Genomic DNA, 21,505 nt, shown 5'->3' on the forward strand with positions numbered 1-21,505 from the left:
GCCAGATTGGCTCACAGGTTACACTCTTGCCTCTGACTCAGAAACTTGCATCTAATGCCATAAATGTAGGTGTTTTCATTGGTCAGAGCATCGAGTATAGGAGTTGTGACATCATGATGATATTGGTTCGGCCAGTTTTGGAGTACTGTGTACATTTCTGGTCACCCTGCTATAGGAAGGATGTTGTGAAACTAGAATGGATACAGTAAAGAATTACCAGGCTGTTGCAGGGACTGGAGGATTTGTGTTATAAGGAGAGGCTGAATAGGCTGGGACCTTTTTCTTAGAGCATCAGAGGCTGAGCGGGTGACCTTGCAGAGGGTTATAAAATCATGAGGGGCATAGATAAGCTGAATAGCCAAGGTCTTTTTCCATGGGTAGGGGAGTCCAAAACTAGATGACATAGGTTTAAGGTGAGAGGGGAAAGATTTAAAATGAACCCGAGGGACAACTTTTTTCACGCTGAGGGTGGTGCATGTATTGAACGAGCTGCTAAAGGGAGTAACAGAGGCGAGTACAATTACAATATTTAAAAGACATTTGGGCAGGTACAGGTAGGAAAGGTTTAGGGGATATAGGGCAAATGCAGGTAAATGGGACTAGGTCAGTTTAGGATACCTGGTCAGCATGGATGAGATAGGCCAAAAGATCTTTTTCTGTGCTGTATGATTCTATGACTCTATAAGATCTAGGCTGGTGCTTCACTGTAGATCTTACGGAGTGGTGTACTGTGGGGCAATGGGGCAATTAAACAGAAGCTCTGTCACCTTGATCGGGACAATTAAAGAAACTCTCAAAGAAAAGCAGGGGAGTTCTTCTGGCCAACACACATCCCTTCCCTGCCAACTAGGACAGATAACCCATTCATCTGTTTCATTGCTGTTTGTGAGATCTTGTGCACACATTGGCTGCCAGGCTTCCTCTGTGACAACAGTGACTATTTTTCAGAAAATAATTGATTGAATCATAGAATCCCTAGAGTGTGGAAATAGGCCAAACAAGTCCACACCAGCCCTCCAAAGAGTAACCCACTCAGACCCATTCCCCTACCCGATTTATTTTACATTCCCCTTGACTAATGCACCAAAGCTACACATCCCTGAACACTATTGGTAATTTAGCATGACCAATCCACCCTAACCTGCATATCTTTGGACTGTGGGAGGAAACCAGAGCAAACTCACGCAGACACGGGGAGAATGTGCAAACTCCACACAGACAGTCACCTGAGGCGGGAATCAAACGTGGGTCTCTGGCGCTGTGAGGCAGCAGTGCTAACCACTGAGCCACCGCATGGCTCCAAATTCATGTGCTATACGTGCACCCAACAGTGTTTTAGGGAACAAAATTCCAGGATTTTGACCGAGTGACAATAAAGGAACAGTGATCTAATTCCATCTCCTTTATGGGTGTTCCTTCACTGTGGCTGTCAATATCCTGGAATTCCTTTTCCCTGATGGCACTGTGGGAGAACCTACACCACACCGTGCGGAGGTTCAAGAAGGCAGCTCAGCTCCACCTCCTTAAGGGTCAATTAGGAATGGGCACACCCTGTGAAAATAAAAAGTAACTGCACTCATTAAACTAACGGAAGCAGAGGGGCACATTCCACAAATATGTGTGTGAGGAGGTTTGTTTGTTGAGTGTGCAATTCTTTTCCCCACAGGGTAATAGAGTTTAGGTTAAGACTGAGTTAGATTTTTGATAGACAAAGGAGTTAGGAGGCGGCTGGGACAGCAGGAGCTCAGAGGACAATCTGAAAGGTGGATCAAAGGGTCTGTACCTAAATCTTATGTTCTTATAACTTTTTTTTCCCTGGGGAATCTCTTTTTGGGAGGGAGAATCTTTAAACTTTTCTTTTAAACGAGGGAGTGAGTGAAACAACAAAAGACAAGGTCCATTCAAGGGCTGGACCGAGGGAGGGATGGGGCAAACGTAACATTTTAAATTTCTCTTTGCTAATAACCTGGGCATTAACATTCGTAAGAGCAGGCTGTTTAATAATGTCGGAAGTGATTTAACTGACAGCCTAAAAGACTGCAGAGTGGACCATGTGCAGGAAGCGGTTAAGCAGCAGAGAGCCGGGGGAGGTCTGTGGGGTGGGGGGTGGGGAACACGTGGTGACGCGGTTTCTATGGTAGCAGCTACACAGTGAAATGGATACACAATCTCATTATAAGAGGAGGGAGGGGATGGTAACAACAGCAAAAAAGACACACAGAAATACACTCAGAGAGACGCACTGAGGCACACAATGACAGAGAGAGATACATTTAGATACACACACAGTCACAGAGAGACACAGATAGAGAAATATACACTTAGATACACACTGAGATAGTTACAGAGAGACACACTGAGCACACACTTAGATACACACTCAGTTACAGCGACTGAAAAAGAGACTGGAATACACACCAGATATACAGAGCAACACACACACTTAGATACACAGAGATACCGTGAAATTCCATTAACTCTAAGCAGACACATTTCATGTACACATAGGCACAGAGATACATAAATACACGCTAAGATACGACGACAGATTCATTTAAATATACATATTGACATACCCAAAGTCAAAGTCAGTGAGAATGGAAACAGTCAGTTAAAAGAACTCCGTTTCTGCAACTTCTGAGCAACTGGTGAACCCCGGGAGCAAGGCAGGAAAAAAGGATCGTGCAGAAAGAAAAGGCTTCTCGCTGATTATCTTTTGAATGAAGCATGTTTTAGACCAGTTGTTGTTCTCTCTCCCAGCGGCGGTTTGCAGGAAGGTCGGCTCGTGTTAATCTGAGGGGCTCTGTAGTGTGTCTCTCTGTCTGCTGGGAGATCCCACCTTCACCTCCCGGATCCCCCAGGCTCTGCAGGAATGTATGACCGAGCACCGAGGGAGACCATTTTCGCCACGGCTCTGGGCAGCACTGGACCCAACGTGGGCCCAGCCTCTTACAATGCACCAGGCCCCAAGTACTACTGCATCTGTAAGGAAGAAGGTGAGCTCTTCCAACTGCAGGCACAACTTTCCTGCGCTTTTCCAGCAACACATCTTACAACTTTCCTGCCGTCTGCTGGTCCCTCTCTTCACTGTCACTTGTTAAACCTGACTGGGAAAGTGAAGGGTTAACAATTACACAACACCAGGTTATAGTCCAACAGGTTTATTTGGAAGCTCTAGCTTTCGGAGCACTGCTCCTTCATCAGGTGGCTGTGGAGTATAAGATTGTAAGACACAGAATTTATAGCAAAAGTTTACAGTGTGATGTAACTGAAATTGTATATTGAAAAAGACCTGGATTGTTTCTTAAGTTTCTCATCTTTTAGAATGACCATGTTGGTTTCAGTTCTTTCATTTTAAATCACAAAACCTTTTTTTAAAAGTTACATTTTCAAGTGCACTTTAACAACTGGGCCGACGTGACATCAATTGTTAAAGTGTACTTGAGAATGTAACTTTTAAAAAAAAGGTTTTGTGATTTAAATATGAAAGAACTGAAACCAACATGGTCATTCTAAAAGATGAGAGACTTAACAAACAATCCGGGTCTTTTTCGATATACAATATCAGTTACATCACACTGTAAACTTTTGCTATAAATTCTGTGTTTTACAATCTTATACTCCACAGCCACCTGATGAAAGAGCAGTGCCCCGAAAGCTAGTGCTTCCAATTAAACCTGTTGGACTATAACCTGGCGTTGTGTGATTTTTAACTTTGTACACCCCAGTCCAACACCGGCATCTCCAAATCATGGAAAAGTGAAAACAGCAAGCGTTGGCGATCACAGCGGGTCAGATGGGGGTTTACTCTCTCTCCGTGGATACTGCCCGACCTGCTGTGATCTCCAGTGTTTGTTATTTCCAAGACAGATTCCAGCATCTGCAGTAACTTGCTCTTGAACTGGAAAAGCGTGCACACCTGTGTTTGTGCTACATTCTACACAAACATGGGATAGAGGGTGTGTGTAAGCCTCCTGTTTCAGCTGTGTGCTCAACACAGATTAATGACTATATGCTGGTTAGACCAGGCATCCCCCTGTGGAAATGGTAGTCATACAATATGACAGCATGGAAACAGACCCTTCCTCCCATCATGTCTGTGCCAGCCATCAAACACCTAGCTACAGTAAGACAGTGAGCACTGCAGATGCTGGAGAGTCAAAGTCAAAGAGTGTGGTACTGGAAAAGCACAGCCGGTCAGGCAGCATCTGAGGAGCAGGAGAGTCGATGTTTTGGACATAAGCCCTTCATCTGGAATGAGCGGGTCACTCAAAGGCTGATTCTTCTGCTCCTCAGATGCTGCCTGACCGGCTGTGCTTTTCCAACACCACACTCTTTGACCTAACTAGAGTAACTCCATTTCCAGCTCTTGGCCTGTAGTCTTGCATACCAGGGCATTTCAAGTGTGTATCTAAATAAGTCTTAAATGTTGTAATGGCTTCTGCTTCTCTAACCCTTTTAGATAGTGAGTTCCAGATGCTTAATAGCCTCTGGGTGAAAAATAAATTCCCGTAAATTTTCTTGGAACCTCCTTCCCCTTATCTTAGATCTATGACCCTGTAATAGTTGACCTATTAAAGTTTACCCCTATTGACTCTATCTATGTCTCTCATAATTTTGTCCCCTCACCTCTCACCAACCTTCTCTACTTCAAAGAAAACAACCTGAGCTTATCCAGCCGCCCTTTGCTGAAATGCTCCATCCCAGGCAACATCCTGGTGAATCTCTCTAGTGAGATCACATAGTGTGGTGACCAGAACTACACACAGTCATAAAATCAGAGCATTGTACAGTACAATAAACACCCTTCGGCCCACCAAGTCTGTACCTCCAAAATCATACCACTACCTACACTAGTTACACTTCCTGAACTAAGCCCATAGTGTTGAATGTTGTGAGATTTCAAGTGCTCATCCAAATATTTTAAAAAAGTTGTTCCACCTCAATTGCCCTCCCAGGCAGTATATTCCAAACCCTTAACACCGACTGGGTGAAAGAAATCCTGATAATAAAAGATTATAGATGAAAATAATCTCAATGTGGGTCTTATGCTGGGGGCTGTGACCGTTTCCTTTGGCAGCTGGTTCTATTGTGGGGTTATCCTTGGGAAGAGGGAATGTTGACATGCTGCCTTGGAAACAAATGGTCTTTGCAACTTGTGTAAATAAAAAAACCCCAAAGAACTGCAGATGCTGGAAATCAGAATCAAAATCAAAAATTTCTGGAGCAACTCAGCAGGTCAGGCAGTATCTGAGAAGCAGGAGAGTCGACGTTTTGGCTTCATTCCTGATGAAGGGCTTATGCCCGAAACATCGACTCTCCTGCTTCTTGGATGCTGCCTGACCTGCTGTGCTTTTCCAGAGCCACACTTTTTGCCTCTGATCTCCAGTATGTACAATCCTCGCTTTCTCTGTGTGAGGAGAAAGTAGAGTTAATGTTTTGGGTACAGTGACCCTTCTTCAGAACATTTTTTCCAGCAGTTTGTGATTTTGTTTTTAATTTGTGTGGATGGTTACCTTGTGGTTTGTCTTTCCTGGAGGTTGCCAGATACAGGTTTTATTCAAGTCCAAGGATAGCAAGTATTTTATAAATGACAGAAGGAAATGTGTTAACATTGGAAATGGAAACAAAAATTGCTGGCAAAACACAACATAGGATGTTGTGTGTGTTGATAACTGTATTTATTGTGTGATAATGCTGTTGCAGTATGGAAACAGACCCTTTGATCCAATGTGGTGGCACGGTGATGCAGTGGTTAGCACTGTTGTCTCACAGCGCCAGAGGCCTGGGTTCAGTTCCCGCCTCAGGTGACTGACTGTGTGGAGTTTGCACAGTCTCCCCGTGTCTGTGTGGGTTTCCTCCCACAGTCCAAAAATGTGCAGGTTAGGTGAATTGGCCATGCTAAATTGTCCGTAGTGTTAGTCGAAGGGGTAAATGTAGGAGAATGGGGTCTGCATGGGTGTGCTTCAGCGGGTAGGTGTGGACTTGTTGGGCCGGAGGGCCTGTTTCCACACTGTGACTAATCTAATCATCTATGCCAACCAGATATCCTAAATTAATGTAGTCACACTTGGCTCTTCCTATTCAAATACCTATCTAGATGTCCTTTAAATGTTGCAATTGTACCAGCCTCCACCACATCCTCTGGCAGCTCATTCCATACATGCACCACCCTCTGTGTGAAAAAGTTGCCCTTTAGGTCCCTTTTAAATCTTTCCCCTCTCACCCTAAATCTATGCCCTCTAGTTGCCCAAAAATAATTCACAACTTTATTTACACATGTTGAATGACCTATTGGACATGGTCAGCTCTTGTTAATTTTTTTCATTTTGAGAATGTAAGAAACTGGATTTGTAACTTGTAGGCCTCAGCTGAAAAGGATGAATTTAAAGAAATATTTGTGATTTTCCACTCCAGAGAAGTGACTGAAATTACTTGTCAGGTGAAACAGTTCTTTAAACTTCCTGCTTTAAATGAAAAGTAGTAACATAAGTACAGGTGACCTGGCTGAGTGCTTGCTGCAACATTTATAACTTTACATCTTTACTGGATGAGAACTATAAATGCTCACAGCTCTGAAGGACGTCATTCAGTCAATCATGTCTTAGCCAGCTCTGTTTACTATAGCCACCGAAAATTAATCCCAATGTTCATTCTCTCTTTACTGACAAATATTGGCAAGTTCTTCAGCATTCATTTGATTTTATCATGAAGATGCAATAGCTTGTGCCCGAACTATTGCCTGGTGGTAAAGCATTTCATACTCAACTTTCTGTAAAGAAACTTCTTCCATTTCCACCCTCTCTGATCACTTCCTGTGACCATTTTAAGTTGAATTTTCAGTTCTCTTTTGCCAAAGGGATTTATGTTTCTCAATTTTCACCCCTTTATAAACCAAAAATATCTGTGTTAATTCTCTGTGACAATTATACCAGAAACTTAAATCATTTCATGTCTGATGGCCTAATTAATGTTACATACAACTCCTTGCTCTTGTATTCAATGCCTTAACTAATAAAGGCAAATACCCTGTATGCCTTCTTATCTACCTGTCCTGTTGCCTTCAAGGATCTATGGACATGCACACCAAGGTCCCTCTGACCTTCTGTACCTCCTGGGGACCAACATTTGCCACTGTTCAGTCCATCTGACCAGCCACCTACATCCTCCTGTAGTATAAGGCTTTCCTCCTCATTATTTGCCACATCACCTATTTTAGTGTCATCTGCAAATTACTAATAAAACCATCAATGTTCATGTTCATATCATAAATGTACCAAATAAACAGAAAGAAACCCTGCAGAACACCATTGGGTACAGGCTTCTAGTTACAAAATCAACCTTTGACATTTATCCTCTTCCTCCCACCTTGAAGCCAATTTTGGATCCATTTGACCAATTTGTCCTGGATTCCAAAGTCTCTTACTTTCTTGACTGATCTGGAGATGCCGGTGTTGGACTGGGGTGTACAAAGTTAAAAATCACACAACACCAGGCTATAGTCCAACAGGTTTAATTGGAAGCACACTAGCTCCGAAAGCTAGTGTGCTCCCAATTAAACCTGTTGGACTATAACCCGGGGTTGTGTGATTTTTAACTTTCTTGACTGAGTTCTCATGTAAGACCCGTGAAAGGCCATACTGGAGTCCATGTAGACCACTTCAACCCTTATCTACACACCTAATCACATCCGCAAAAAAACTTCATCAGGTTTGTCAGGTGCAATCTCCCTTTGACAAAGTCATTCTGACTATCCCTGATTAATCCTTACCTCTCCAAACTCAGCTCAAGATTCAGTTTGACATTTCATTTGAATTTTAAGCATTGGTTGGTACCTCTAACAGTGTGGCACTACTACCTGAAAGTCCGCCTAGACTATTGCGTTCTTGTTTAGGACTACAGTGAGAAGAATTCTGTAGCAGAGGTACAAGGGCTAGCATGGAATGACAGACAACATCTTCTTTAAGACCTTTATAAAAATCCACTTCTTTCATCAACATTTTGAATAGTCTGCTCAGTATCTTCCTCTTTACCATTAATTTTATTCTCCTCCTGCCTCTATTCAGCACTATAGGACGTGCTGAAGAAGATACATACAGAATCCGAGCCGTTAACTCTATTTCTCTTTCCAGAAGTGTTGGCCACACCTGTTGAGTTTCGCCAGCACTCTGTGTTTGTTTCAGATTCCCAGCATCCACAGTGTTTTGGATTTATTACTGGAGGACATTGTTCTATGTTACTGGGATCAAATTAGTGCAAGGTTACCACATTGTTGTACAAGTTCAGTGAGTTTCACTTGTACCAAGCACAGCTTCTCACTGGGAGGGCAGGATTCACTGCATGTGTCCTTCAAATCTTCTCACCTTTTTTCCTGAAAATTCAAATATCCTTGCTTTAGGGTGGTGTGGTGGCTCAGTGGTTAGCACTGCTGTCTCACAGTGCCAGGGACCTGGGTTCGATTCCAGCCTTGGGCGACTGTGTGGCGTTTGCAGATTCTCCCTGTGTCTGTGTGGGTTTCCTCCCACCATCCAAAGATGTGCAGGCCAGGTGGACTGGCCATTCTAAATTGCCCATTATGTTAGGTGCATTAGTCAGAGGGAGATGGGTTGATCTTCGGAGGGTCATTGTAGAACTTCTTGGGCCGAAAGGCCTGTTTCCACATTATAGGGAATCTAATCTAACTATCCATGAAAATTCAAAACTTCTCACCTAACCATCCCTATGTGCCTGAAAATTCTCTGTCAGGTTAATGAGCAAGTAGGGACAGCAATAGATTTTTAATTATCAACAGGGCGGCACAGTAGCTGGCGCTGCTGCTGCTTCCCTGCATCAGAGACCTGGGTTCAATTCCAGGCTTGGGTGACTGTGCGGAATTTGTACATTCTCCCTGTGTCTGTGTGGGTTTCCTCCGGGTGCTCCAGTTTCCTCCCACAGTCCAAAGATGTGCAGGTTAGGTAGATTGGCCATGCTACGTTACCCCATAGTGTTCAGGGATGTGCAGGCTAGGTGGGTTAGCCATGGGAAATACCGAGGTAGTGGGAAGGGTAGTAGGTGTGATGTCCTCTGAAGGGTCGATGTCGATTCAATGGGCTTTATGGTCAGTTTCCGTACTGTAGGGATTCTGTGTATATGAATAACATTATGGTTAGATAAGGTTGATGGTCAGAATCCTTTTTCCCAAAGTTGAAATGTCTAATTTTAGGGGCATGCAATTAAGGTGAGAGAGGAAAAGTTCAAAGGAGATGTGAGGGGCAAGTTTTTTACACAGAGAGTGGTAGGGGTCTGGGACATGCTGCCAGGGGTGGTGGTGGACGCAGGTTGGTGACGATTCACCACGGCAGATTCACCGCCAATGATTAGCCATTGCCGGTTCTCCACCAGCGTTTCTCCACTGGGGTCGTTTGACCTCTGGAGACTATTCACCACCGGAAATATATATATGTACTGATTGTTTTCCCTCCTGCCTGTTCTTTCATACTTCTCAGTCCCCTTTATTTATACAAAAACATACTACATATTGATAAAAAAAGAGGTAAAATAAATATCATTTTATTGGTTTAAATATAAAAATGAGTTACAAATACTTGCGGTGGCGAGTCGTCTTCAGTGGCCAATGGGTGGTGGCGAAGCGTCCTCGGTGGTGAAAGGGCAGTGGCTAATCGGCGGCGGCGAATGGTCCCATCCCGGGTGGATGCAGATATGAGAGGGGTGTTTAAGGGACTTTTACAGAAGCACATCTATGTGCAAGGAAATAGATTGAGACCTGGCAGAAGAGATTAGTTTAATTTGGTGTCATGATCGGCACAACATTGTACAGTTAATTTTGTTTTGTTTATTCTTTCATGGGATGTGGGCATCATTGGGTAGGCCAGCATTTATTGCTCATCCCTAATTGCCTAGAGGTCAGTTAAGAGTCAACCATCTGCTCACATGTAGACCAGACCAGGATGGCAGTTTCCTTCCCTAAAGGGCATTAGTGAATCAGATGGGCTTTTCCCGACAATTGGCAGTGGATTCGTGGTCATCGTTAAGATTATTAATTCGAGATATTTAATTTGAGCCTCGGTCCCCAAAATGTTATATGGATCTCTGGATTAAAAGTCCAACGATAGCACCACTAGACCCATCATCTCCACATCTACATTCACTGTTAACATTATTTGTTTGAAGATTTGTTTGCAAGGTTTTGAGAAGCAACCATGCAGTCGTTTCTCAGTCCTTGAGACACTGAGTGATGTAGGTTTGTAATCAATTTGTTAATTGGGTAAAGATTAAAAAAAAACCCTAGTAACATGAGTTCCTTTCTGCAGATGGATATGCTCCCTTTATGTCTTTGGTGAACCGTGATTCTGTGTTCAATGTTCCTAGTACTCTCCTGTCTCCAGGCCCACAACACTATGACATTACATCAGTTCAGGTAAGATTATGACCAACTCAATGCAACTTATAAAGGTAACTTCCACTTATCAGTGGAACAACAATTCTAAATGTTATTTGTTTTTTTGTAATTGATTTTATTATTTGTAATCTCCATTTGTTTTCTGTGAAATACGCACAGTTCCTTCATACTTCTCATTACAGATTATCAATCATTAAAAGTCAGTGATTTGATTGGACATTTGATTTTCAGTTCTGCATACTTTTATTCTTAATGCAACTTGCATAAAGAAAATCTAGCAACAGTGTAAACATTTATATATTTTTAATGAATTTGAATGGTAACAAATAATTACTTCTATGGATTGTTGATACATTACTATATTAGAGAATATTCATTGATGAGAAGAAAATATTGTATGTTTCACTGATAAACTTGCATTGCTTGTGTTTCTTAGTCAGTGTTTTGACCTACAAGGGAGTCAAGGTTCATGGGAGGAGAAGGGAAGCAGTCAAATGGAGTTCAGACCACAATGAAATCAGCCAGGATTGAGGGGCTGAATGGCTATCAAAAACAGATTCTGGGTAATCCAAGATGGAGAAAGGGAAAAGGTTGTGGCTGTAAGAACTGCTTCCTTTTGAGGTATTTTAGGTGTTGGTGCTGATTTCTTTGAATTCCAGGAGCACTAATTCCTGTTTTATAAGCTATTGCATTGTTTTGGAACTTTGGGGGGAAAAAAATCAAAACAACGACACTTTAAAAAGAGGAAGAGAGACAAAGTCAGTCACCACATGGTCAGTGTAAGTGTGTGAGAGAGAGAGAGAGAGACCCAGGGAGATAGTGAGGAAAGAGATCAATCTGAGACTGGTATAGTTGAGACAAGAAGCGAATCAAAGAGTCGGGGCAGGCAGGGACAAAGCAGAGAACAAGGTAGGACTGATAAATTAAACTGTATTTACTTCAATGCAAGAGGCCTAACAAGGAAGGCAGATTAACTCAGGGCATGGTTAGGAACGTGGGACTGGGATATCATAGAAATTACAGAGACATGGCTCAGGGATGGACAGAACTGGCAGCTTAATGTCAAAGGATACAAATGCAATAGGAAGGATAGAAGTGGCGGAGGTGGGGGGGGTGGGGTCAAGAGAGGAGGGGCAGTGGTGTTTTTGATAAGGGATAGCATTATGGCTGTATTTAGGGAGGACATTCCTGGAAATATGTCTAGGAACATTATTGGGTGGATCTGAGAAACAAGAAAGGGATAATCACCTTATTGGGATTGTATTATAGACCCCCCCCCCCCCGCCAACAGTCAGCGGGAAATTGAGAAACAAAATTGTAAAGAGGTCTCAGTTATCTGTAAGAATAATAGGGTAGTCATGGCAGGGGATTTTAACTTTCCCAACATGGAATGGGACTGCCATAGTGATAAAAGTTTAGCTGGAGAGGAATTTGTTCAGTGTATACAAGAAAGGTTTTCTGAGTCAGTATGTGGATGGTGCAAAACATAGTCTAATCTTGGGAAATAAAGGCAGAGCAGGTGACTCGACTGTCAGTGGGGGAGCACACTGGGCCCAGCAACCATATTTCTATTAGTTATAAAATAGTGATGGAAAAGAATAGATCAGATCTAAAGTTAAAGTTCTAAATTAGAGGAAGGCCAATTTTGATGACATTAGGCAAGAACTTTCAAAAGTTGATTGGGGGCAGATGTTTGCAGGTCAAGGAACAGCTGGAAAATGGGAAGCCTTCAGGAATGAGATAACAAGAGTCCAGAGACAGTATGTTCCTGTCAGGGTGAAAATAAAGGCTGGTAGGTATAGGGAATGCTGGATGACTAGAGAAATTGATTGTTTGGTTAAGAAAAAGAAGGAAGCATATGTCAGGTGTAGACAGCAGAGTTCGAGTGAATCCTGAGAATATAAAGGCAGTATGAGTATACTTAGGAGGGAAATCAAGAAGGACAAATAGAGGAGTTGAGACAGCTTTAGCAAATAGGGTTAAGGAGAATTCAAAGGCATTTTATAAATACATTAAGGACAAAAGGGTAACTAGGGATAGAATAGGGCCTCTCAACGATTAGCAAGGCAGCCTATGTGTGGAGCCGCAGGAGATGGGGGAGAGACGAAACAAGTATTTTGCATCAGCGTTTGCTGTGCAGAAGGACATGGAAAATATTGAATGTGGGGAAATAGATAGTGACATTTTGAAAAATGTCTATATTGCAGAGGTGCAAGTGCTGGATGTCTTGAAACACAAAGTGGGTAAATCCCCTGGACCTGATCAGGTGTACCCGAGAACTCTGTGGGAAGCTAGGGAAGTGATTGCTGGGACCCTTGATAAGATATTTGTATCATCGATAGTCACAGGTGAGGTGGCCAAAGACCGGAGGTTGGCAAACGTCGTGCCACTATTTAAGAAAGGTGGTAAGGACAAGCGAGGGAGCTATAGACCAGTGAGCCTGACCTCAGTGGTGGGCAAGTTATTGGAGTGAATTCTGAAGGACAGGATTTACATGTATTTGGAAAGACAAGGACTGATTAGGGATAGTCAGCATGGCTTTGTGCATGGGAAATCACGTCTCATGAACTTGATTGAATTTTTTGAAGGAGTAGCGAAGAGAACTGATCAGATCAGATCAGATTCCTTACAGTGTGGAAACAGGCGCAACCAGTCTCCACCAACCCTCCAAAGAGTAACCCATCCAGACCCATTTCATTCTGACTAAAGCACCTAACACTATGGGCAATTTAGGATGGCCAATTCACCTAAACTGCACATCTTTGGACTGTGGGAGGAAACTGGAGCACCCGGAAGAAACCCACGCAGACACGGGGAGAATGTACAAACTCTACACAGACAGTTGCCCGAGGCTGGAATTGAACCTGGGACCTGGTGCTGTGAGGAAGCAGTGCTAACCACTGAGCCACCATGCTGCCCCAAGGTGGCAGATGATGAAGGTAGAGCGGTGGATGCGATCTATATGGACTTCAGTAAGGTATTTAACAAGATTCCCTATGGGAGACTGGTTAACAAGGTTAGATCACGTGGAATACAGGGAGAACTAACCATTTGGATACAGAACTGGCTCAAAGGTAGAAGACAGAGGGCGGTGGTCGTGGGTTACCTTTCAGACTTAAGGCCTGTGACCAATGGAGTGCTACAAGAATCGGTGCTGGGTCCATTGCTTTTCATTATTTATATAAATGATTTGGATGTGAACACAGGAGGTATAGTTAGTAATTTTGCAGATGACACCAAAATTGAAGGTGTAGTGGACAACGAAGAAGGTTACCTCAGATTACAACAGGATCTTGATTAGATGGGCCAATGGGCTGAGTTTAATTTAGATAAATGCAAGGTACTGCATTTTGGAAAGGCAAATCAGGGCAGAACTTATACACTTAATGGTAACGTCCTGGGGAGTGTTGCTGAACAAAGAGACTTTGGAGTGCAGGTTCATAGCTCCTTGAAAGTGGAATTCCAGATAGATAGGGTAGTGAAGAGGGCATTTAGTATGTTTTCCTTTATTGTTCAGAGTATTGAGTATGGCAATTGGGAGGTCATGTTACGGCTGTACAGGACATTGGCTAGGCCACTGTTGGAATATTGCATGCCATTCTGGTCTCCTTCCTATTGGAAGGATGTTGTGAAGCTTGAAAGGGTTTAGAAGAGATTTACAAGGATGTTGCCAGGGCTGGAGGATTTAAGCTATAGGGAGAGGCTGAATAGGCTGGGACTGTTTTCCCTGGAGCATCGGTGGCTGAGAGGTGACCTTATAGAGGTTTATAAAATCATGAGGGGCATGGATAGGGTGAATAGAAAAGACCTTTTCCCTCGATTGGGGTATTCCAGAACTAGAGGGCATAGGTTGAGGATGAGAGGGGAAATATTTAAAAGGGAAATAAGGGCAACGTTTTCACTCAAAGGGCGGTGCAAGTGTGGAATGAGCTACCAGAGGAAGTGTTGGAGGCTGGTACAATGACAAGATTTAAAAGACATCTGGATGGGTATATGAATAGGAAAGTTTTAGAGGGATATGGGCCAGGTGCTGGCAAATGGGACTAGATTAGGTTAGGATACCTGGTCGGCATGGAAGAGTTAGACCAAAGGGCCTGTTTCCATGTGCTCATCTCTATGACTCCTAATTTAGATGTTTTTGTGTTCCTGAAAAGGGCATGATCTTGAATTTCTGCCAAGCTTTTCAGGAGTGATGTCAGGTAATGTAAAAGGTGACTTGATTGAAATGCATAAGATCCTGACTGGATGAATGTAAGGAGAAAGTTTCCTCTTGTGGAAGCTTCCAGAACAAGGGTCACTGTTTAAAAGTTTAGAACATAGATAAGGCAGTCTTCTTTTCTGGAAGCAGAGTCTTCAAACATTTTTAAGGTGGACGGAGATAACTTTTCACCCCCTAAGCTTAACAAAGATCAACCAGAAGTCAACAGGAATGTGGATTGGGGGTTACAACCAGATCAACCATGATCTTCCTGATTAAGGAAGCAGGTTCAAAGGGCTGAATGGCCTACTCCAGTTTCTAATTTGTATGTTTGCATGTTCACGTCATAGATAGCATTTGGAATATTGTGAGCAGTTTGGGCCCTGTATCTAAGGAAGGTTGTGCTGGCATTGGAGCAGTTCCACAGGAGGTTCACAAGAATGCTACCGGGGATGAAGGGTGTGTTACTGGGGAATGCTTGAGAACTTTGAGTCTGTATCTGATGGAGTTTAGAAGGAGAGGGGGGGATCTGATTGAAACTTACGGAATACTCAGAGGCTTGGATGGAGTGGATGTGGACAAAGTGTTTCCACCAGTGGGAGAGACTAGGATCTGTGAAACTCATTGTTACAGAGACCTGTGGAGGTCAAGTCATTGAGTGTATCTAAGATAGAACTAGATAGGTTCTTGGTTAGTAAAGGGATTAAGTGTTACAGGGAGAAGGCAGGAGAAATGTTTCTCAAATCCTATCAGCATGATCGAATGACAGAGCACACTTGATGGGCCGAATGACCTGATTCTGCTACGATATCTTTTGCAGTTCATGCAAAGGGGAGCAGAAATCTACAACAGTCTCCGCAAAGGGCCAAATGATAGTTTCACACTGAAATGGTTTTTTTTTGGCAAGAATATGATAAAAATATAAGAACTAGGAGCAGGAGTAGGCCATCTGACCTTTCAGGCCTGCTCTGCCATTCAGTAAGATCATGGCTAATCTTTTCATGGTTTCAGCTCCACGTACTCGCCCACTCACCATGATCCTTAATTCCTTCATTGCTCACAAAATGATCAATCTTAGCTTTGAAAGTATTCAATGAGTAAACCTCAACTACTTCACTGGGTAGGGAGTTCCACAGATTCACAACCCTCTGGGTGAATAAATTCCTTCTCAATTCAATCCTAAATCTGCTTCCCCCTAATATTGAGGCTATACCCTCTTATCCTAGTTTCATCTGCCAGTGGAAACATCCTCCCTGCTTCTACCTTACCTATTCCCTTCATAGTTTTCCATGTTTCTATAAGATCCCACCTCCTCCTTCTGAATTCCAATGAGTATAATCCCAGCCTACTCAGTCTGTCCCTATAAGCCACTCCCCTCAACTCCAGAATCAACCTAGTGACTGTACTCCTTATAGTGTCAGTACATCCTTTCTCAAGTAAGGAGACCAAAACTGCAGGCAGTGCTCCAGGTGTGGCCTCACCAGCACCCTCTACAGCTGCAACATAATCCCTCAGTTTTTAAACTCACTCCCTTTAGCAATGAAGGACAAAATTCCATTTGCCTTTTTAATTACCCGTTGCACCTACAGACCAGCTTTCTGTGATTCATGCAGAAGGACACCCAGATCCCTCTACACAGCAGCATGCTTCAATTTCTTACCATTCAAGTAATAGTCCTTTTTAATGTTATTCCTACCAAAATGGATGACTTCACATGTATTAACATTGTACTCTGTCTGCCAGAACTTTGTCTAAGCACTTAAACTATCTGTGACCCTTTATAAAGCTTCAATCCTCTGCACACTTTGCTCTACCACTCTTCTTAGTGTCATCCACAAACTTTGCCACACTATGCATGGTCCCCATGCATGTGAGGATCATATGATGACCTACGTGTGTTAAGGGGGCATAGAAGTAGCTGTCGTTATGATATGAATCAGTCTTGATCTAACTGAATGGTGGAACAAAAGCATGTCTGAATGAACTGAATTAAAATGCACACAACACCAGATTATAGTTCAACAGGTTTATTTGGAAGCACTAGCTTTTGGAGCACTGCCCCTTCATTAGGTATCTATAAATTCTGTGTCTTATGATCCTGGTCCACTAGCTACCTGACGAAGGACCAAGAAGCTGTGCTTCCAAATAAACCTGTTGGACTATAACCTGATGTTGTGTGATTTTTAGCTTTGTCCATCCCGGTCCAACACCGGCATCTCCAAATCATGAATGAACTGAAACTGGCCCTGTGTGCCCCAAGTTGCCAACAACCCTTGCACTGAATCATTTGTCCTTGTTAAATTGAGTAAATCTTGACACTCAGCATCAGTTATCTTGTGTGGTGAATTACAGGAACACATCAAAGGAGGGCAGAGCATGAGGAACAAAGAAGCTCGCTTCAAAACCATTGCAGATGACCTCCCAGGACCTGGTACCTATGATATCGCCCCCATGCGGTTAGCTGAGAAATCAATCAAATCGTTTAAACCACATTGCACAGTGAGTGTCCACCTCGTTTACTGTTTAGCATTGGTTGTGTCTTTTCAAAGCTTGTATCTCAATACATTTCACTCACTGAAACTAGTGTTGGTCAGCAATCTATGGTAGATTACCTGAAATCCCAGAACATGTTTGTAGACATTTATTTGTCAAGAAAAGAATGGCGGTTGGGTTTGAGGTGGGACAGGATTCCAACATGATTTGCAACAAAAAGGGTCTATTTATTTGAGCAGAATCTCTGAGGACTACAGCAAATTAATCTCCTGATCAACACTTGAAGCTTCAAAAACATAAATTGCTGGAGAACTCAGCAGGTCTGACAGCATCTGTGGAGAGACATCAGAGTGAATGTTTCGGGTAGAGTGACCCTTCTTCAGAACTGTTCTGTTTTTGTTTCTGATTTCCAGCATCTGCAGCTCTTTCAGTTTATATCTGCAGCTGTTCGAGCTCCAGCAACACCAAACAGAGTCTATTTTGAAGAAAGAAATATTTGCATTTTTGCAGCACCTTTCCTGACATCCCAAAGTGCATTAAATCAAATGAAAGTCAGTCAATGTTGTAAGAAAGAACCCAGCAGCCATTTTGCTCTGGCCAGCTTCCAAAGGGTGGCCATGTAATAGCTAGCAGGGAACTTGTTTCAGTGATGTTGATTGAGAGATAAACATTGGGTCCAGGACACTGGAGAAAGATCCTCTGCCCCTCATTATGTCGTGCCACAGGATATTTTACACACACGCGTGTGAATGGGCCTCAGCTTAACATTTCCTTCTGAACAACAGTGCCTCTGACAATGCGGCACGACTTCAATACTACACCGGTGCACCAGTCTAGGGTTTTGTGCTGAAGTGAGACTTGACCCCACAGCCTTCAGATTCAGAGCCGAAAGTATTACTATATAATCCCTCTAAGACACATGTTTTGTGGGAAAAAGAGTTTTATTTACAGCAGAGCCTGTTTAACCAGCCTCCCCAGTTGCAAGTAACTGATCTCATAACTGGCTTTGAGAGTATTCCTGATTGATTCCTGAGGATAACGTACACTGTGATATCACTGTGCAGAGGCAATATCTGTGATTGGAAAAGTTGGGAAGGTACCCGCCAAGTTAAAGGTGGGCCTGGCCTGGTGACTCGTGAGAAATTGGATCCAGGAAGTACATTTGTACACGAATGCATTTCAACCCCAACAGCGAGAGTGTAGAGGGTGAGTGAAGTGGGCTTGTTGCATGTGGAAGCTTGGTCAGTGTATCAGCAGGTTTGGCATGGAGACCCTCAGCAAGATGGGGAAATGTTGATGATTGATCCGAGAGCCAGATTTACTAATGGTCACTGGAGGCAACATTTGGTTCCGTAGTAATGCATAAACTGGTCCTCGCTGATGAAATATTTTTCTCAGCAGACCTGGGCTTTTTTACCCAGTGTGTGGAATAGAGCTGACCCCCACTGATTCAGTATTCTGTGCTCTGATCCCTCCACCTTGCACTCTTTGTGAATTTAACCTGATCCAAATGTTTGCTCCTGGCATTGTAACTTGCAGCAAGCTCTGTTCACCGATTCCCACTGTGCTCGCTGACTTACATTGACTCCCACTTCCTGGTGCCCCCAAATCCTCCTCCTTTTATTTTCCAATACCCTCCATGGTCTCACTCTTTCTGATGACTATGACCTCCTCCAGTGTCTGAAAGCCCTCTGAGATATCAGCAGTTACCAACTGATTCTGGTTCCCAGTATTTCCCTGCTCTTGGGCCTCTGGGAGGTCCTGAGGTAGTGAAAGGAATTGTATCTTTGTAGATGCTTCATTTTTATTTCTACTTGCCTATTTCTCCAACACTAAAAGAGTTGTCTATCCCAATCCTGCACCATGCTGAACAGTCTTCCTTCAAACAGCAGTTTCACAGTATAGCTGAAATGGGATAAGAATGGACACAATGTTCCTCCTGGGGAGGCCTCCAACCTTGTAGGTACTACTAGGGCTGGTTCCAATGGACATTTCTAAGCCTGAGGAAAACAAGAGTGAGCAAATTGGGAAATCATGCTTTTGGAGGAACATGTAGTGATTTCCTTCATTTTCTTTTCAGGCAGTGTCAAGCTCACCAATCAGTGTCCCATCAATCCCTTCATCAAATCAGTCCTTCGGCTATGAAGAAGCTGAAGATGGAGCTCTGTCCAGGCATTTGCCTCCTTCCAAAGACGGAATCCTCGGTCCTGCATATTATAATCCACAATATGTAAGTAATGTAAAGATAGTTTTACATAAACTTATAGATTTGCACTGTGGCTGAAGACAGGATAAGGTCCTGCTTTAAACCAAGGAAACTGTATGATTTTTATAACAAGTCACTAGAACTCATTGCAAGTTGTATCTACAACATTGACTTATGGAAGGAGTGAGGGGGAACTGCAGGCAATTCAACACTCTCTGTACGTGTACAGGGTAGACAACCAGCAGGCTGGGAGGACGCAGCAAGCCAGGCAGCATCAGGAGGTGCAGAAGACAGCGTTTCGGGTCTAACCCTTCTTCAGGACTGGGGGTGGGTGTAAGGGGAGGTATAGAGAAGGGGGCTTAGTGGGGTGTTAGTGGGGTGGGGAGGTTGGGATAGGTGAACACAGGTAGAGGGTACGACCTGGTTGGTTGATGGTATGTGTACAGAATAATTTTGCCCAGAGACAGCCTTTTGACTGGCTTCTTAAAAACCCCAAGAGCTGTGGGCTCAGGAACAATGTTCCCAGCCATTCTGAGTGTCAGTGCACAAAGATCGCTGCATCAACTCTGTCCTGGCTTCGGAAGTGGCTGATGTGCATGAATCTTGGAGGTTTAACTCAGAAAAAATGAAGATTAGTCAGAGCGTAGCTCAGGAGGGGTCAGCATAGTAACGACCACTTCATTGGCTCCTGGGCAGGTTCCTGCAGCCTTGTGTGTGTAGGACTCTACAGAAAACTCCAGCCTGTGAAGATAAACCGTCCATCTCTCTCTCTCTCTCTCTCTCTGTCTCTGCCTCTGTCTGTCTGTCTGTCTGTCTGTCTCTCTCTCTCTCTCTGTCTCTCCTCTGTGGAGAAGTAAAAGGAAATTCCTTGTAGCTAGCTTTTCTCACTCAACATAAGACCATACAATGTAGGAGCAAAAATACGCCATTCAGCAAATCGAGTCTGCTCTCCCATTCAATGAGACTGTGGTTGAGCTGATCATCCTCAACTCCACTTTCCTGCCTTTTCCCCATAACCTTCGATTCCCTTCCTATTTTTCTAAAAGAAAATGTTTAAGATTTTTTTACAAAATTACAAAAATAATACAAACTAGTGTATTATAATATAATAACATCTAGTAAAATTAAATAAAAAAAACAAACTAACTACTAATCTATTCTACAAACAGCCAAAACATAAAATCGGATATCGTGCATTACTAACAGTAAACAACAAAGTAATTAACTAACTAGATACGTGCTCAAAATAGATTTATATCAAGTCATAATAGAACCCGTATTTATACAGGATTCTTCCTCCTGGTAGCCCATTACCACGGCTAAGCAAACGCCCTGGACAGTATGGCCGAAATATCTGTGTCAATGTAGTTCAAAAAGGGCTGCCATGTTTTATAAAATATTTTTTGGCGCACCATATTCGTAAGGAAGTCAAGGGGGATATATTCCATGACTATCCTGTACCAGTTTGAAAGTCCTGGGGGACCTTTGGATACCCAATTCACTCAAATATTTTTCCTCGCACAAAACGAAAGGATAGTGAATAATTTCCTTCTGTATACGTCCAGAGAGGGAGAATTTGGAGAGTCCAAAAGTAGGGACGTTGGATCCGATCCAATCTCTGTACCCAAGGTCTCTGTCAAGACATTTGCTACTCTATCCCAATACCTGCGGATCTTATGGAATGCCCATAGACAATGCGTGAGAGTGCCAACTTCTATTTTACATTAGGGACACATTGGGGATGCTCCTGCCTTGAACTTTGCAAGTTGTTCAGGTGCCGTGTGAGCCCTGTGAAGTATCTTTAATTGAGTAGCCTGAGTTTTGTTACAGATAGAGATCTTCCTGGCATTTTCCCAGACATCTTCCCACATTTCTAAAGAGATTTCCAACCCTAATTCTTGAATCCAGGTTTTATATAACCATTTCATATCCTTCGATACTTTATTGTATAATGAGTGATAAAGAGTACTGACCGAGGGAGGCCCCATCGGCCAAAGCACTCTCCTTTCCCTCTCCGATTTGTCGGCATTGACTATCAGTGTGGTCTTCTTTTGTATAAAGTCTTGTATATGAAAATACCGAAAGAGGTCCCTGCTGGGCAGTCCAAACTTCTGGCGCAGCTGCTGAAAGGACATCATGACCTCCCCATTGAACAGATCTCCTAAACAGGAGATACCTCTGGACTCTCAAGTTTTGAATGTAGCTTCAG

The 21,505-nt window shown here is 43.1% G+C and overlaps 1 protein-coding gene across 2 annotated transcripts in view; it reads left to right on the forward strand.

Moving 5' to 3' along the window:
* The first annotated feature begins 1,637 nt into the window (after window positions 1-1,637).
* The window catches only part of stpg2 (sperm-tail PG-rich repeat containing 2), a 332,382-nt gene continuing 312,514 nt past the window's right edge, over window positions 1,638-21,505 (forward strand). The window contains exons 1-5 of one of the 2 annotated variants that reach the window (XM_072583829.1): window positions 1,638-1,775; window positions 2,761-2,996; window positions 10,311-10,417; window positions 16,950-17,096; window positions 19,171-19,320. In XM_072583829.1, coding sequence (XP_072439930.1) covers window positions 2,873-2,996; window positions 10,311-10,417; window positions 16,950-17,096; window positions 19,171-19,320 — 528 coding nt within the window. In that variant the 5' untranslated portion in view covers window positions 1,638-1,775; window positions 2,761-2,872. Of the gene's footprint in view, window positions 1,776-2,234; window positions 2,997-10,310; window positions 10,418-16,949; window positions 17,097-19,170; window positions 19,321-21,505 lie in introns of those variants that run through there. The other variant, XM_072583828.1, reaches the window with a different exon arrangement.

This window comes from Chiloscyllium punctatum, chromosome 14 (genome assembly GCF_047496795.1).
Source record: "Chiloscyllium punctatum isolate Juve2018m chromosome 14, sChiPun1.3, whole genome shotgun sequence".
Taxonomy (NCBI): domain Eukaryota; kingdom Metazoa; phylum Chordata; class Chondrichthyes; order Orectolobiformes; family Hemiscylliidae; genus Chiloscyllium; species Chiloscyllium punctatum.